Source organism: Amblyraja radiata, chromosome 10 (assembly GCF_010909765.2).
Source record: "Amblyraja radiata isolate CabotCenter1 chromosome 10, sAmbRad1.1.pri, whole genome shotgun sequence".
NCBI lineage: Eukaryota > Metazoa > Chordata > Chondrichthyes > Rajiformes > Rajidae > Amblyraja > Amblyraja radiata.
In genome coordinates, this window is record NC_045965.1 from 59,247,663 (window position 1) to 59,266,618 (window position 18,956).

The following is an 18,956-nucleotide window of genomic DNA, read 5'->3' on the forward strand; positions in this document are numbered from 1 at the left end:
TACTATCGTTGGAATAATCTTTTGGGATTAACCTAAATCAAAGATTTTAGTTCTAAGATTTGATGAAAAGGCTCAGGCTTATGTCAAACATACATGTTTACTTCTTCAGTTATCTTCATCCCCATCTCCCCAAGTTGCAATACTGGTATTTTGGTGGTATAATGAAAATGCACGCATTAATCCATTCCTAAATAACCAATAAATCAAATTTAGAATCTGTTTGTTGAGCTAGTTTAAAATGCCACCTGAAACAGGACAGAAGGGAGTAATTATGTCTCATTAATGTTGCACAGCCCTGCCAAATAAAGGATCAACCATAGCTTTCAGTGCAACAGAGTTGCAATAGAACACTTGGTTATATAATACAAGAATGAAGGCATAGATAACCAAGGTGGTTTCTGACCCATTCTTTCAGGATAATTAAATCAGAAAACTTTAGAAGAAACGTGGAGAATAAAAAAAGTGATCAAGATGTACCCTGAAGGTCACCTTTACAATAGAAGGTATTTTCACTCAAGAATTTTGTTTTTATATTTAGAACATGATATGGAACCAAGGAACTCATGCACAAGTATAATTTTAGATTTCTCAACTGGGGCAAAAGCTCCACTCTCTCATGAATTGACAGTTTTTGTGTTACAGCATTTGGATTATGCTCAAAGGTGCATTCATGCAAACCTTACTGCAAACACAAGTAAAAATCCTATTATCGTCTTTAGTTTCCCAATGTGTCATCTCTGCTGGTGACATGTAATCTATGGATCAGTTCCAGGGGAAATTTACTTGCTCCACTCTGCCTCAAAAAACATACAGACAGCCAGAGGAGAAAGCTGGACTGAACAATATAGAAGATATACTAATTATTAGCTTATCCCGTATTAGAACTTAAGTATTGTATGGGGCAGCACACAGCTCAATAAGTTAATTTGCTGGTCATGATTAATGTAAATTTCTGCATCCATGTCTAGAAATTCATGACATTGAAAATCTTTATAACTGACTGCAAATTCCCCAATTTACTCTTAATATATTTGATTTGGTAAACACTAGCCTAATAACATTAAAGCATTTGATTAAGTTATCATTCTACAACTATCAAGCAAATCTTTAAAAGTCTCTCTAAAAATGGATAATCTATGCAGAAGACTCTTTTAATATCACCAGTGCTTCAAGCATGCTTTGTAAATAAATGTATTAGTCGCCTCATTAACTGGGCCTGTATTTCTCTGTTGGTCAATAATGCAAAATCGTGCAACTTCAGTAGAATTTGCTATTGGGAAGTAATAATGAGCATGGAAGGAAATTATTTTATTCAAATCAGTGCTGATTCAACAGAAAGCAAGGTCTCACAGCCTCCAAGTGTAATTATTTAAATGGCAAACTATTCCTCTAATTCTTGCTGAGAGGTTTCTCAGGGCCAACAATATCATCATATTACACAACTCAAGAGCCAGAACAAACAGGTAGATCTGCAGAAAGCAAGTTTGAAGATCGCAGACAGCGAATGCATACAGAGACTCCACGCAAGAAAACACGAGATGTTAATAATCATCATTAGAATCTGGAAACTTTGCCAAGATTGTTCAAATGAAGTCCTCAAAGTGAACTATCAATGTTTTGGTAATTTCCATTTCCAAGGCTAGGCTTACAAAAGTAAAATGTGTACTTGCCTATATAAAGGGACAGTTTTGAACATTAATATACAGCATTGTGAAACAAATTACGTTATATGCAGTACATCAAAATCCAAAGTGGTCAAAATATTTGTTGAAAGAAAAAAAATATTAAGAATGTAAAAAAGAATATTTTCCTGAAAACTTGAATGATTTTTGTAGTGTGGGCAGATGATGTAGAACATTTAAATTTACAAAGAATGCTTACAATGAGTAGTTCATATAAAGTGCAGATTGTGACACCTGCATGTTATGGCAGTTACAAAGCATACTCTAAAGAAACTAGTAATAATAAATGAGCAGCGCACATTTAGTTTAACATGCTAATCATAAATAATAAATATATACCATTAGAAAACATAATGCACCAAAATATTGAAAAGATACAAAGAATATTTAGGAACTAATCTCCACAAGACCCTTTCTTTAAATAAATACATAAATCACACTTGTGCCCAAATTGTTTGCATTAACTGCCCCAAAACAAATGTTCAAAGCAAGCTGTGTATATATTGTCATAAACTATAACACTTCACCATTTCCCCCTAAAGATGTGTCCTTAACTGTTTTGTTTTGTGGAAAACTCCTTGTGTAAAATCCAAATTCCTATCATTATAAAATGCAAGTTCACAAATTAAGATAGAATTATGCAAACAGCAAACAAACTCCTTCATGATGAGATTTTGCTCCTCACTAAGAAATTGGCTTTGCAATCAAAAAATTAATTAAACAATAAAAGATTCTGGCAGAGGGATATCGAATCACACCTTGTATTTTAACATGCACACAATGAGCACAAGTTTTGATTTTAATCTCAAGAGTTAAGTAGCGAATTGAGCAGACAGCCAGAAATTCATTTGGTCAAGAGGGCACATTATTTTTTAAGAAAGTGGTTACGGGCAGACACACCAGGTTGCCTGATCTGAGCAAGGTCCTCTAGAGCAAATCGGGCCTGGTATCAGAACTAAAGTGGCACTTGGTCTGTCCATTGAGACCTGCAATGTTACCAAGTCTTCAAAATTGTGCTAAATTCAGCACAATTTCCAATGGGTGCTTGACCAACAATAGTGAATGGGTGCAAGAGCCAAAATTAAATTATGTCCACTGCAGCCATGTCTTCCGTTTCTCATTGAGAACATTGGTGACCTGGCACAGCGTCTCTTAAACTGCCTTTAGTACAAAAGGTCTTGTTGCAAGAGCGTTTTTCCATAACAAAACAAATTTTTAACAAATCTCACTGCAATTCAAACACTTAAAACTTAAACCACAATTTGAGGGGTTTTAAAAGGGAAAAGCATTATGCAATTACCCACTTTTAAAATGGGTCCAAACTTAACACCCACCATTAACAAAGATTTGCCCAATTTTAAAACATTAACTATACTAAAGCAACCGTTTTAGTCCATGTGGCAATTTTTATTTTCTCTCACCAGCAAAATAATGCTAGTGATCAGAAATGTTGTATCCTTTAAAAATAAGCTGGCATGGGAATAGAATCTCAAAGATTCTGTACTTACTTCTCTGCCTCGACCTCTGCCTCCTCCTTGTCCTCCCATCATCGAATAGGGTCCGCCTCCATACTCGGTGCCAGAATAAGCAAGTGTTCCCCTCCCCCGAGAGCCTCCAGATGAAGGCTTCGAAAGGAGTGTAGAAAAGCTGCTGTAGGAAGAGTAACTTCCTCTTCCCGTATCCGAATCAGCCCACACCCTAGGCATTGAGCTTGAATGTGAGTAGCTGTCATCCCAGCTAGACCTGCTTTTATCATATAATCGGCTCTGGCTTCTACCTTCATAAGGGTCAAGGTATTGATCACCGAAATTCCTGTAGGAGTTCTCGGATCGATCAGGATAGCTATCCCCAAAGCGGCTTCGTCCTGGTTCATGTAAATCGTAGCCAGATCTATACAGATCATGGCCATCCAGAGCAGACCTGGAGTCATGCGACTCATAAGGTCCAAACCTGGAAAAATTGCACAGTAAGGAAACCGGTAAAGTTACCAGTGACATATAATAAATCCAGAAAACACTATTTACCTGCTAAAAAGGGTTCAAATAGTCATCCCCTTTTTCGTAGGTATATTCTTGTTCATGTAAGTATAATTTATATACAGCATTAATTAAATTATTAAATGTACTTTGAAAATAAGTTTTCAAACTCAACTAAAATGGCAGCATTTTACCGTTAGTGATTTAAGAATTCTTACAATTTTTTTAATGCTTACAAGCCTACTAGATTTACAAGAGTTCTTCATCATTTTTAGATTGAAACTATTTGTCAATGGATAATCACTAATAGTATTCAAAACACACTTTTGTTCTGGAAGTTGCCACTTTCCTATAGATTTAAGAAATGAGAATGAAAACTTATTTACAGCAAAGTTAAAAGCATTTCACTAAAATGTTAAACCCTACCTAGAATATGAAAGCAGTTTTAGTCAGCAATGTAAAGCAGCCAACTTTTATAATAGCCGGAGACACTTATACAAGTTATGCAAATTATTTGTTTTATCTAAATTGTTTTCTAATTAAAAATACTTTGTTTAAATGTGTCCACAGAGCATTTTATTTTATATCTAATTATAGTAACAATGTTAACCCAATTACCTTTCATATCCACAGCTGATTAGCATGGAGATGGCCAGCCGCTTTGAAGCTGAACATACCGAGTCCCCAAAATCATCAGTATGCTTACATGTAATAGAAATTGGATATTTCTTTCAAGAACTGAAGGGCAGGCACCAGGAGTCTGCCTAGACATTTCACCAGCTTTGTGCTGATAAACCTTTCAACTAAATTTGCAGATGCAGTATCTCAACATCCCAAGGCTCATATGCTCCAAGATACCCATTTCTGCCCTAGATTCAATCAACTTCAATTAGAACTGAATATTTTCCCACTCTTGAACAAATGCAAGTTCAAGCATCTACAATTCCTTTCACATGCAAGCATACAAATGATGACATAGGTCCTACACAAAACTGCAAATGCCAGTGCCTCTTGCAACCATAGTCTTGGAATTAGGCTCTCAAAATTCAAATTGGGTACAAGAATCAATAAACCCAGTATAACACGTGGATGTGTGAGGGCCTTACATGCAACCAATTAAAAGAACAATATAGGGGAGGCAATTTCTATTTTTCCCTTTGCTGGCAGAATAATTTTATTAAAGTTACTGCAATGCTTTCAGAGTGTTTGTGTAATGTGGCTTTGTGTCCATTAGAAACAGGCTTAGCAAAAAAGATGAATTTCTACCATCGGGGATAGATGACTACCGTCTACCGAATTGACCTACACTTGGGACTGGTTTTAAGTTCCCAGGGTTTAGACGTCTTAAATTGTCATCACCATGAAGGCAAAACCAAATGGGAGAAATAAAGCTTTAACTTCTCCTCCCAAAAAGCTTTTGGCTATGTGAAAGAGAGCAGTTCTGGGGAATAGACAATAAGAATGCCCGTCAGATTACAAATTTCTAATATTAAAGACGTCAATGTGGAACAATGCATAAATTAAGAAAATACTTCTTACAATGGCCCATTATACTATTGACATCATGGCATTTCTCCAAATACATTGCAAACCTCCTTAGAATACTTTACAATTTAGCATCAGGAAATTGTAAAGTATTCTAAGGAAGTTTGCAAAGTATTTGGAGAAAAACCATTAGGTATATATATCCTTCAATCGCCATCCTACTACCCAATGGAAAATAAAATGTTTATTTTGCTTTAAATACATCGCCAGAATTGGCCAGAGTTAATGCCCACTTCCACTAGGGTTTGATCTAAAGAGGACAATCATTTAAAAGCACAAGTGAGAGCACAACAAGTTATACTAAATAAATACAATTTAGTTTCAAAAGATTTTTGGTGCAGATCATTTGGCAACATCTTTAGTACAGGTACTAATTGGCAATAGAAAGCAGGCCAAAATAAATCGCCGCAGAATTTAGAAATTCATAACCAGGCAGTATTATTTCTAGATAACCTGCCTCGTTATGTCAACATCTCAATTTTGTTATTGACAATATAGCAATCAGCTTCCGAATTAAAGAGGAAAATCACGTCTAAATATAGGAAATATTAAGCTACTAAGCTTGCTTCACCTACCTCTCACTCCTACTAGGAATCGGTTCCATGTAAGACCTGGAGCTCCCTAAAGAGCTACGTTCATAGTCACCACTCATCATACCTTTAATGGAAAGAAAGAGTTACTTTTCAGCTGCGCTCAGTTACGTGCATTTTTACATTCATTAATTAAACATTTTAAAAGACCATCAGTCACTGGAAGCATTCAAAAATAAATAAGAGCAGGCAGATATATGCTTTGCAACAAGGCAAATGGGAGACAAAATGATCTAAGTGCATGCAACTAACCGACAGGGAGAGCTAGATTGCCCGAATGAACATTTCCCATTTCCATTTTCTCTGTATTAAAGCATAAGTATTCAGCTTCACTCTCCCATCTTGTTAGCTCTGTGGGTAAATATAGAACAAAATGCAGCACTTGGTCATACAGGTAAGTGCGACCCCAGGTCTAATATCTGTTCCAAATTTGAGATAGGGAGTGGGTGGGAGGGAATAAAATATCCACCAACTTACTTATAAACACTAATTATGCATATACGTTGTGCTGCCATTTGGTCAGAGTTCAATGCTCACTTGTGAAGTTACAAATGGAAGTGTGCATGCTAGATAAAAGAGAAATCACCTATTTTGACCCACTGTCCAACAGTTTGAAAAATAAGGCAGAAATGGAACAAGTCCCAAAATTCAGTCCAACACAATCATTACCAATAACGGTTCATTGCATTATACGTATACTGCACACTAACTGCTTGCCCATTTACTATAGTTTTCATTCTTGTTTTAGGCCACTGATGATGTACACTGACACTCTTGTGACATTGCTACATATTGCACACATCATCATCGCAGAAACACTCAATTCCTAGCTCCTTTGACCTGCCGATTACACCATGTATTTTTTTCCTTTCATTTCTGAGTCAAACCTAATGCAAATAACATTTGTAAGAAACAACATTTTGGCTTCCTTGGTAGATATTGGCTTCCTTGGTAGTTTCCTTCAAAACCCTATGGCAAAACAAATGAGCCCACTTATTGAGGTTATATTGATCTTATTGAGATGTATAAAATCTTGAGAGGAATAGATCGGATAGATGCACTGAGTCTCTTACCCAGAGTACGTGAATCGAGGACCAGAGGACATAGGTTTAAGGTGAAGGGGAAAGGATTTAATAGACGTTTCGGGTCAAGACCCTTCTTCAGTGATGTAAGGGGAGGGGGCGGGACAAAGATAGGAATCTGAAGGGGTCACTTTTCCACACAAAGGGTGGTGGGTGTATGGAACAAGCTGCCAGACGAGGTAGTTGAGGCAGGGACAATCCCCAAGTTGGGCCGAAGGGCCTGTTTCCACACTGTATCACTCTATGACTATGACTTGATTTTCATCCATTCAAAAAAAAATCAGGCTCAAGCCATCACAAGTTCAATAGAGACAACAATAAATTACCGCTTACGCTATTAATTTTACTCAATTATTTTGCAGTTAAAGAGGGGAATTTAGAAATGCAAGTCATCTAGTTCAAAGATGTATTGAGGCAGAGGCAATTGTAGTGAGAAAATACTAATAGCAAATGACTCAAGACAAACTTCAAACTTACAGACTTTTACAATATCTGATAACTAGTTGCTGCAATTTTCTAATTTTTACCAAACAAAGTCCACCTTGCCCCGAATAGACACGGGGCTGAAATAACTCAGCAAGTCAGGCAGCATCTCTGAAATACATGGATGTGTGGCGATTCGGAAACGAGAACTCAATGACTACTCATAATATCAGCTTTTTATGAGAATCCCAAAGCATGAAGACATGAGAGGAATGATCAGAAGATTTGGTCAAAAACAGCTGCAGGAACTAGGGTTAGGTGGCACCTATGAAGGGAAATACTCAGATGAGATATCAGATCATGACCTCGTTCAGACTGATGGAGTAGAGGGGAGAAAGCCAGTAGAAAGAGTTGAGGAAAAGGGGTGGGATAAGAGTTGGCAAGCAATAGTGTTTCCAGGTTAGGAGTCAGGTGGAGAGAGTAACCAAAGCTGGAGGTGTCGAGTGCATATGAGAAAAGGGTGCAAATGGTGGAATTGGATAAGGAAGATGGAAGTGACATGTAGGACGAAAGGAAAGGATGGTGAAGTAATGAAAGGATGGTGAAGAAACGAAGAATGGGATCCAGCCAGGTCTGGTGGACAGAGCTCAAGCATTTGTCAAAGTGGTCCTCTCTACTATGTCCGGTCTCACCGATGAAGGGGACACCAGAGACCACCAAATGTAATTGACAAAGTTGGAATATGCCCACGTAAATTCTGTCTCAACTGGATGGGGTCTTTGGATCCCTGAATAGAGGCGAGGAAGGAACTGTAGGGACAGGTCTCGTGGCTCCTACAATTACAGAGGAAAGTGTCTGGACAGGAGACGTTTGGAACAAGGTGGTCACCATAGACAAGAAAAGACAGGCACAACTGAGGCCCAAATGAGGGCTCAAGACTACACTTTTGTTTGAAGAAACAGAGAAGAATCAAAAGAAGTTGTTGAATGCACCTACAAGTTCCACCAGACTGGGAAAAGTGTCAGTTGAGGGGAGCTGCTTAGGTTTCTACTCTAGGAAGAAACAAAGGGTCTTGAGGCCTTCCTGAAGAAGAATGGAAGTGTAAAGAAGAGGGTGCCATGGAATTGGAAGTGGTTAAAGCAAAGGAGAACATGAGATGCATCCAGATATAGGTGGGAAGAGACTAGACAAGATACTGCTGACATTTGAGAAGATTTCAGTAGGATAAAAGCTGACAGAAACAATGAAGCTACAAGAGCAGTCCAGTTTGGGGATTTTGGGTCGGAAATAGAAATGGGCAATGTTGGGTTGAAGAAACTATCAGGGCGGAGGCTGTGAAGGGGAGATTGCCACAAATAAAGAGACCTGTGATGGTTTTGAAGGCAATGGGCCACTGTTCGTTGGTAGGGTCATGGTTAAGGCTATGTCTGAGAGTTGTCACACAGCCCGAGCAAGATAGAGGTCAAGTTTTTCAATCAAATATACCACCAACAGAACATTGAAAGTCAGTCTGCCAGACTTAAGCATTTTGGTGTTTGGGAGGCCAGACTATTTACCACATGCACAAAAAATACTTGCTTGATACTAAATTTATTAAGAAGTTACATTTAAAAAAAAACAATTTTTCGACTTCAGCCACAAAAAACAATATTAGTCATAGTAGAAATATACTGCCTTAAACATTGATAATATCCACCATCAGAGACTGTCCAAACTTAAATAATGCTGCAGGGTACCCTTTGGAGTTGTAGAACCCCAAGTGAAGCTTGCAGCATTCAATGGTAGACAGTGATCGGAACAACTGTGCATTAGCAACGTTAAATAACCTCATTACAACTGGAAACAATGGTGTCGATTTGCATGTAACTATATTTGTTTTGAAAAACACCAAAGATGGGCGATCATAGTAGGAAAAGTCGAATCATTCCTAAAATGACCATCATCATACTTAACAAGGGACATCGTAGACTAGCTTTTATTTCAAACTTTAACATCCATTGGCTTTTGCTTTGTAAAATAAACATTAAGGCAACAGTCATAACACAAATGGCATTTCAGGGAAAGTGAATGCAGAAGTCAAGATTCTTTCCCAGTGTTACTCCAACTGTTGATGCTCAGCAACTCAGACCCCACCTGATTTCCAGTTATCCCGGCCACTCCAACTACCGCTGGTGCCACTGTTCAACCATTCTGATCCACCTGTCAAAGAAAATATACATAATTATGCTGCCAAATTTAATTCATGAAAGGGAAAAGACCCTTGATAACATTTACCCAAGAAAACATTGATGATGCAAAAAGTCTGGCAAAATGCACTATCATCTTTCAGTTTAATCTAACCCAATGTGTAGAGACCAGTGCATTATTATGGTGAACATTTGTAAATGAAGAATTGCAAATATAATCAAAATGCTCAGAAACTTCAACCTCAAATATTAACTATTTATTTCCATAAATGCTACCTGACTGCTAAATATTTGCAACATTTTGGAACATGAACAGTATAACACTTGAGCAGGCTCTTCAGCCCACATTATCCATTTTGGTGGCAAAAACAGGAAAGCAGACTATTATCTAAATGGTGGCCGACTAGGAAAAGGGGAGATGCAGCGAGACCTGGGTGTCATGGTACACCAGTCATTGAAAGTAGGCATGCAGGTGCAGCAGGCAGTGAAGAAAGCGAATGGTATGTTAGCTTTCATAGCAAAAGGATTTGAGTATAGGAGCAGGGAGGTTCTACTGCAGTTGTACAGGGTCTTGGTGAGACCACACCTGGAGTATTGCGTACAGTTTTGGTCTCCAAATCTGAGGAAGGACATTATTGCCATAGAGGGAGTGCAGAGAAGGTTCACCAGACTGATTCCTGGGATGTCAGGACTGTCTTATGAAGAAAGACTGGATAGACTTGGTTTATACTCTCTAGAATTTAGGAGATTGAGAGGGGATCTTATAGAAATTTATAAAATTCTTAAGGGGTTGGACAGGCTAGATGCAGGAAGATTGCTCCCGATGTTGGGGAAGTCCAGGACAAGGGGTCACAGCTTAAGGATAAGGGGGAAATCCTTTAAAACCGAGATGAGAAGAACTTTTTTCACACAGAGAGTGGTGAATCTCTGGAACTCTCTGCCACAGAGGGTAGTCGAGGCCAGTTCATTGGCTATATTTAAGAAGGAGTTAGATGTGGCCTTTGTGGCTAAGAGGATCAGAGGGTATGGAGAGAAGGCAGGTACGGGATACTGAGTTGGATGATCAGCCATGATCATATTGAATGGTGGTGCAGGCTCGAAGGGCCGAATGGCCTGCTCCTGCACCTAATTTCTATGTTTCTATGTTTGTGTCGAACATGACGCAAAGTTAAACCGATCTCGTCTGCCTGTACATGATCTATATCCTTACATTCCCTATACTTCCATGTGCCCGTTTCTCTTCAGATATCCAGGCGCTATTGTATTTTTCATTATAAATGCATTTGTAAATGTCAATGCATTGCTTGACTCTAATCTGTATTGGGAAATAATTAGTAGCTTGTCTGTTTATTGGTGACACCATTTCATGTGGCAGATCTGCAATGGAAAAGAACTTGAGTGCAGTCAGTATTCATTGACCTAAAATGATTGTGGAACTGAGTAACACGGAAGCTACATGCACCTGCATGTTGCAACTCAAAATGCTCAGAAACATCGAAAATGTGCAGAATTAGGCCCGGTTCTTTTGCCAATGATACAGATTTTCTCTAATCAAGGAAATTCACCAAAGTGGCCAGTAGATGGAGCCCAACTGCCATTTTTAAAAGAAAGTATTTTACATTCAGCGGATCGAGAATGAGGTATACAAGTAAAATTAAACGTAAACGCCCACATTTTCAGAGACCATTTAAGTATTAGGTAGGGTGTTCCCAAACTTGAACTTCAAGATATTCATATTTAAAGAAAAAGCTTAAATGTTTCCATTCACTGACTTGAGAGCAGTCCTGACCTCCCATGCACTTCATTGGAGACCCAAAGAACTATCTTTCAATTGGATTTTGCTGGATTTTATCTCGCACTAAAAATTATAAAATTTAAAATTAAAAAACATAAAATTATAAAAACTAAAAATTATGCCCTTTACACTGCATCTGTACACTGTGTATGGCTTGATTGTAATAGTCTTTTCGCTGGCTGGATAGATCGCAACAAGAAATTCTCAAGTGACAACAATAAATTAAACTAAGCAAGTTGGAATACCATCCGTGCCTTTTCCAATGAATTCAGGGGAAAATTACCAACTGACATCAATTCCTAGAAGTCTGAAGAATTCCAGTTTGAAGAAGGCTCGACCCAAAACGTCGCCTATTTCCTTCACTCCATAGATGCTGCCTGAGTTTCTCCAGCATTTTTGTCGACCTTTGAATTCCTACCTAATAGCCCTGGAACTATGGGTCTAAACGAGGTTATACAGGGGATCCAAGGCATAAATTACTGCTTAGCAAGCTGCCCCTTAAAGTCTGATGTACTATAAGTGTACATAAATGTCCAAAACACAACAGATTTTACTCATGCAAGCATTACCACCTTTCAAACGCCACTAAGCTTAAAAAGTGTATTAAAAAACACTTGTGGTCTCCTGGCCACAGGAATTATACAAAAAGATTGCTGAGGAAACTTGATGACATCACTGCTGTTGAACACCAGGTAGGCCTTCAAATATTCCTGGGAAAGCAGAAGTCCTCACCTTACACGGTTGGCTTTGTGGGAATTGGAAATTGAATCTATAAACAGCTGTAATATTGGATGAGTTCCAGCTTACACATAGAAGTTGGTATGCCAAACACAAACAAGTGCACTGGAATACCCATACCAAGAAGCTATAAAAACTATTTTAGTAGATGACCGATGCTAGTTGGAGAAGAGGAGGACCCTTGGATGAAACATTAGGGACACGGTTTCTCGAATTTAAAGGTTGGTTTAAAACAAGCAACAAATGTTTGAAATTATATTATTTCACTGTGGTGACATTAAATTACATAAGCTGATGAGTAATTCTTCCCAAAGTTCAGATACAATACATAAACCCGTTACCACATTACCAATTAATTGCATATGAATGGGTCAGAAATTGTTCACTGGGCATTTATCATTTCTGAGCTTGTAGGCAGCCAGAAATGCATATTTATTCCAAAACGCTCAAAACTTTATTGTAATAAAAGTAAACAAAAGCTACATTGTAGTGAACAAGAAGATATAGACACAAAATGGAGTAACTTAGCAGGACAGGCAGCATCTTTGGAGAGAAGGAATTCCTTCTCTCCAAAAATGCTGTTTGTCCCACTGAGTTACTCCAGCATTTTGTATCGATCTTAGGTGTAAACCAGCATCTGCCGTTAATTCGTACACATAGTAGTGAGCAATTGTGCTCTCCGCTTGACTTCCTCAAGGTACTCTGAATTCCTCCCACTTCCCAAAGATGTGTCAATTACAAGGTTAACTGTACCCTAGGGTACAAGATGGCGACAGAATGTGGCAGCTCTTTGTGTGATATCCCAGAAAGGCATCTAGTATTATACATTACAATTGTTCCATCTTGTTACTAGTGTAATCAAGGTATTGGTGAGCATGAGCAAGGAAGTTCGTAAAGTCTTGATGAGCCGAATGGTCTCAATGTTTTCAGATGTTTTGCAATTCAGATTATGTTGCAGTTTAGCTTTCCCAAAACTAAAGGCAACATTTAACATTTAGTTAGTATAGCTCATTCTATCGTGTACCGACGTACAGTGAGTGAAAAGCTTTTGTTTTGTGCTATCTAGTCAGCGGAAAGACAACACATGATTACAATCGAGCTATTTACAACCAATTAGCAGGCAAGTAGCTAAAATATGACTCGGGTTGACACCTGGAACACGATTCTACAACTTTACTTTTACCTTCCCCCCCCCCCCCCCCCCGCTGAAATCCAGCACTATTCTTAGGTATTTTAACCGATTCTTCCTCTTATCTAGAGCCCTATAACAAACAAAAAAGAAAACGCCAAACTCCATCACCGAGTCCTATGTGCAAGGTTTCAATGGGCCCGTTTATTATAATTAAGGGGGGTTGTTGGCCAGATCTTTATGACTATTTGTTTTTCTTTGGATGCGGGGGGGCAATGTGGAAGCACAAGCTTAGACACCAGCAAAACGCAAAGTCGTGGTAATTCGGGTCTGACCCGAGACACCGTCTGTCCATTACCTAAGCAAATGCTGCCCGAGCCGCTGTGTCGCTCCAACACCTTGTGTTTTACTGAGATAAAGCCATTTCATGTTATTAATCAGGATGGGAGATCATGATTCATAGAGGGGAGGGAGGCCAGGTTTTCACTGCAACCACGTTTTTGAGGGCCAGGGGAGAGGGAATGAATGATACGTTATTTTCACATGTCACAGTGAGATTCTTTGTTTTACACACACAATATATGCAAAGAGTCGCCACATGGAGGGAGGCAGGGTTTCAACAGCAACCATCGCCCCTGAGGGCTAGGGAGGGGAACGGAGGCCGAGCTTTCACAGCAGCCATTGTTCTTTAGGACCTGGGAGGACAGGAAGAACAGAGGGGAGGAGAAGGAAAGAGGGGAGAGAGAAGGAAGGAGAGGGGTAGGGAAGGAAGGAGGGGAGAGAGAAGGAAGGAGAGGTAGGGAAGGAAGGAGGGGGGAGAGAAGGAAGGAGAGTTAGGGACGGAAGGAGGGGAGAGAGAAGGAAGGAGCGAGGTAGGGAAGGAAGGAGGGAAGGAAGGAGGGAAGAGAGAAGGAAGGAGAGGGGTAGGGACGGAAGGAGGGGAGAGAGAAGGAAGGAGAGAGGTAGGGAAGGAAGGAGGGGAGAGAGAAGGAAGGAGAGGGGTAGGGACGGAAGGAGGGGAGAGAGAAGGAAGGAGCGAGGTAGGGAAGGAAGGAGGGGAGAGAGAAGGAAGGAGAGGGGTAGGGACGGAAGGAGGGGAGAAAGAAGGAAGGAGAGGGGTAGGGAAGGAAGGAGGGGAGAGAATGAAGGAGAGAGGTAAGGAAGGAAAGAGGGGAGAGAGAAGGAAGGAGAGAGGTAGGGACGGAAGGAGGGGAGAGAGAAGGAAGGAGAGAGGTAGGGAAGGAAGGAGGGGAGAGAGAAGGAAGGAGAGAGGTAGGGACGGAAGGAGGGGAGAGAGAAGGAAGGAGAGAGGTAGGGAAGGAAGGAGGGGAGAGAGAAGGAAGGAGAGAGGTAGGGACGGAAGGAGGGGAGAGAGAAGGAAGGAGAGAGGTAGGGAAGGAAAAGAGGGGAGAGAGAAGGAAGGAGAGGTAGGGACGGAAGGAGGGGAGAGAGACAGAAGAAGAGGAGGGAAGGAGAGGACGTGAGGAGGGCGGCCATTTTAGCGCGGGAGCCGCAGCGCGGGTGGTTGAGGCCACTCCGGTCCCGGTCGGGACATTGAGACCACTTCGGCCTCTGGGAGCGAGGATGTCGGCCTGTGTCCCACAACGCTGAGGGCGAGGCCTCGGGTTCCCGCCTGCAATCTCCCCGAGAGCGGCGGTGAGAGAGGAGGGAGGGGGGGGGAGGGAGGAATAAAATGGAGGCGGGCGGGCGGGCGGCCTCTCCCGGTCGCCACACACACACACACACACTCCTACCTCGCACCCCGTCCGGGTCGCTGGGGGCCCAGCCCCGGCTGGAGCCCCGCATACCGCCGTCGTTCTCGCTCATGCCCCAGCTGCGTCTGCTTCCCCTGATGCTGTCCATGGCGGCGCTTCTCCTTAAGCCGTCCATGGCGCCGCTTCTGATTAGGCCGTCCATGGCGTCGCTTCTCTTCCGTCCGTCTCTGGCGCCTCCCTCGGCAGCAAAGATTATAGAGGAGCTCGGCGGTGCGACACAATAACCCGCCCTCTCCCCCGGCCCAGGGGCGGGCTCGCGTTAAGTCACAAGTCAAGTCAAGTCAAGTTTATTCGTCACATACACATACGAGATGTGCAGTGAAACGAAAAGTGGCAATGCTCGCGGACTTTGTGCAAAAAGACAAACAAACAAACCATAAACACAATCATAAACACACACATATTCTTTTACATATTAAATATTGGAAGGAAAAACGTTCAGTAAAGTTAGTCCCTGGTGAGATAGGAGTTTACAGTCCAAATGTGGTTTACAGTCACAAGTGGTAGGAGCAGAATTAGGCCGTTCAGCCCATCATGGAAACATAGGTGCAGGAACGCCAGAGCCAGCACCGCCATTCAATATAATCATCCAAAATCAATACCCTGTTCCTGCTTCCCCCCCCGCCCCCCATATCCCTTGATTCCTTTAGCCCTAAGAGCTAAATCTAACTCTCTCTTGAAAAGTCTACTCTTTCCCTCTCAACCCCATTCTACTGCCTTCTCCCCGTAACCCCTGACACCCGCACTAATCAAGAATCTATCAATCTCTGCCTTAAAAATAACCAATGACTTCATAATTAAGCCATTTGGTCCATCAAGTCCACTCTACCATTCAATCATGACTGATCTATCTCTCCCTCCTCACCCCATTTGAGAATATCCTAGTTATATAATATAAATTATAATGTAAGGTATTTTATTAAGTGAAGATTAATTTGACTTCTTTGCGTTTTGAGTAAACTGAAGCTTTGTAATTCTGTGGTGTAAAAGATGTGGGAATCAGGAAATTGGAGGTCAGCATTCAAGCTGCATTCAAGCTGCTTCCAGTTATGTGCCAAGTAGAATACCATCTACAATAGTGAGAGAGGATGCATTTCCTGAGAAGGTGCTAGCTTCTTGTTGTGAGGCAAATGAAACTTTTACTCTACTCGTAATTTACTTAAACTTTATTTAAGCTTTAAACAACCCATTTCTGTAATACATAACTTCAAAACATCTGGAAAACATCACTGATTCCACAGGCCTCGCCAGCCCGAAATCCCGCACATGCACACACTCTGGAAAGGCCCCGCACATGCGTACACTTCATTCTCCCCTCCTATTTATAAGTTGAGACGGTCAGGAGGTTTAGTACATCTTGATGACCATCGCAGCACTGGAGCATCAGGAGATAATGGTGTTTCAATAGCTGGTGGTACATATAATGCTTGGTCATCAACTTCACTCATATTGTTATTTACATTTTCAATTTTAGAATTACTTATAGAAGTTTCCATAGGGGATGATGGGAGTGTTGAAGGAAGTTCTCGATTAATATTATCAAGGAGTGATGGAGCTGATGGAGAAGACGGACATGGTGCAAGGTCACGAAGTGAGACAGTTGACTGACGTCCATCCTGATATTTGATAGTTGCATAAGAAGGATTAACATCAGTCAGTTCAACTTCATCAACAAAAGGCTCATTCTTATTTGATCAGACATACCGACGAAGAAACACAGGCCCAGGACTAGTCAACCATGATGGCAGAGAAGTACCATTAGAAGTACACTGTTTGAAGTTAAAGAACCGCTCATGTGGAGTAGTATTGGTAGCAGTTGACAGTAGAAACATAGAAATTAGGTGCAGGAGTAGGCCATTCGGCCCTTCGAGCCTGCACCGTCATTCAATATGATCATGGCTGATCATCCAACTCAGTATCCCGTACCTGCCTTCTCTCCATACCCTCTGATCCCCTTAGCCACAAGGGCCACATCTAACTCCCTCTTAAATATAGCCAATGAACTGGCCTCGACTACCCTCTGTGGCAGAGAGTTCCAGAGATTCATGTGAAAAAAGTTCTTCTCATCTCGGTTTTAAAGGATTTCCCCCTTATCCTTAACCTGTGACCCCTTGTCCTGGGCTTCCCCAACATCGGGAGCAATCTTCCTGCATCTTGCCTGTCCAACCCCTTAAGAATTTTATAAGTTTCTATAAGATCCCCTCTCAATCTCCTAAATTCAAGAGAGTATAAACCAAGTCTATCCAGTCTTTCTTCATAAGACAGTCCTGACATCCCAGGAATCAGTCTGGTGAACCTTCTCTGCACTCCCTCTAGGGCAATAATGTCCTTCCTCAGATTTGGAGACCAAAACTGTAAGCAATACTCCAGGTGTGGTCTCACCAAGACCCTGTACAACTGCAGTAGAACCTCCCTGCTCCTATACTCAAATCCTTTTGCTATGAAAGCTAACATACCATTCGCTTTCTTCACTGCCTGCTGCACCTGCATGCCTACTTTCAATGACTGGTGTACCATGACACCCAGGTCTCGCTGCATCTCCCCTTTTCCTAGTCGGCCACCATTTAGATAATAGTCTGCTTTCCTGTTTTTGCCACCAAAATGGATAACCTCACATTTATCCACATTATACTGCATCTGCCAAACATTTGCCCACTCACCCAGCCTATCCAAGTCACCTTGCAGTCTCCTAGCATCCTCCTCACAGCTAACACTGCCCCCCAGCTTAGTGTCATCCGCAAACTTGGAGATATTGCCTTCAATTCCCTCATCCAGATCATTAATATATATTGTAAATAGCTGGGGTCCCAGCACTGAGCCTTGCGGTACCCCACTAGTCGCTGCCTGCCATTGTGAAAAGGACCCGTTTACTCCTACTCTTTGCTTCCTGTTTGCCAGCCAGTTCTCTATCCGCATCAATACTGAACCCCCAATGCCTGTGTGCTTTAAGTTTGTATACTAATCTCTTATGTGGGACCTTGTCGAAAGCCTTCTGGAAGTCCAGATACACCACATCCACTGGTTCTCCCCTATCCACGCTACTAGTTACATCCTCGAAAAATTCTATAAGATTCGTCAGACATGATTTACCTTTGTAAATCCATGCTGACTTTGTCCAATGATTTCACCACTTTCCAAATGTGCTGCTATCCCATCTTTAATAACTGACTCTAGTAGTTTCCCCACTACCGATGTTAGACTAACTGGTCTGTAATTCCCCGTTTTCTCTCTCCCTCCCTTCTTAAAAAGTGGGGTTACGTTTGCTACCCGCCAATCCTCAGGAACTACTCCAGAATCTGAAGAGTTTTGAAAGATTATTACTAATGCATCCACTATTTCTGGAGCTACTTCCTTAAGTACTCTGGGATGCAGCCTATCTGGCCCTGGGCATTTATCGGCCTTTAATCCATTCAATTTACCCAACACCACTTCCCGGCTAACCTGGATTTCACTCAATTCCTTCAACTCCTTTGACCCGCGGTCCCCTGCTATTTCCGGCAGATTATTTATGTTTCCTTAGTGAAGACGGAACCAAAGTAGTTATTCAATTGGTCCGCCATATTCTTGTTCCCCATGATCAACTCACCTGTTTCTGACTGCAAGGGACCTACATTTGTTTTAACTAATCTCTTTCTTTTCACATATCTATAAAAACTTTTGCAGTCAGTTTTTATGTTCCCTGCCAGTTTTCTTTCATAATCTATTTTTCCTTTCCTAATTAAGCCCTTTGTCCTCCTCTGCTGGTGTCTGAATTTCTCCCAGTCCTCCGGCATGCTGTTTTTTCTGGCTAATTTGTACGCATCATCCTTCGCTTTGATACTATCCCTGATTTCCCTTGTTATCCACGGATGTACTACCTTCCCTGATTTATTCTTTTGCCAAACTGGGATGAACAATTTTTGTAGTTCATCCATGCAGTCTTTAAATGTCTTCCATTGCATATCCACCGTCAACCCTTTTAGAATTAATTGCTAGTCAATCTTGGCCAATTCACGTCTCATACCCTCAAAGTTACCTTTCTTTAAGTTCAGAACC

At 41.1% G+C, this 18,956-nt stretch overlaps 1 protein-coding gene and 1 long non-coding RNA gene across 7 annotated transcripts in view; both read right to left on the reverse strand.

Annotated features, from left to right (window-relative positions):
- The window catches only part of znf326 (zinc finger protein 326), a 120,126-nt gene that overhangs the window by 18,051 nt on the left and 83,119 nt on the right, over nucleotides 1-18,956 (reverse strand). For 3 of the 6 annotated variants that reach the window (XM_033028989.1, XM_033028988.1, XM_033028986.1), the window contains exons 2-5: nucleotides 9,432-9,497; nucleotides 6,046-6,144; nucleotides 5,779-5,860; nucleotides 3,191-3,632 (exon numbers count right to left, since the gene is read on the reverse strand). The exons of 1 other annotated variant lie outside the window; for it this stretch is intronic. In XM_033028989.1, the coding sequence (XP_032884880.1) occupies nucleotides 3,191-3,632; nucleotides 5,779-5,860; nucleotides 6,046-6,144; nucleotides 9,432-9,497 (689 nt within the window). Of the gene's footprint in view, nucleotides 1-3,190; nucleotides 3,633-5,778; nucleotides 5,861-6,045; nucleotides 6,145-9,431; nucleotides 9,498-14,900; nucleotides 15,122-18,956 lie in introns of those variants that run through there. 2 more of the 6 variants (XM_033028990.1, XM_033028991.1) reach the window with 2 other exon arrangements.
- LOC116978010 overlaps nucleotides 15,898-18,956 on the reverse strand; it is a 17,934-nt gene continuing 14,875 nt past the window's right edge. Inside the window, exon 3 of the long non-coding RNA XR_004413352.1 lies at nucleotides 15,898-16,036. This is a non-coding gene — a long non-coding RNA (uncharacterized LOC116978010). The remainder of the gene's footprint in view (nucleotides 16,037-18,956) is intronic.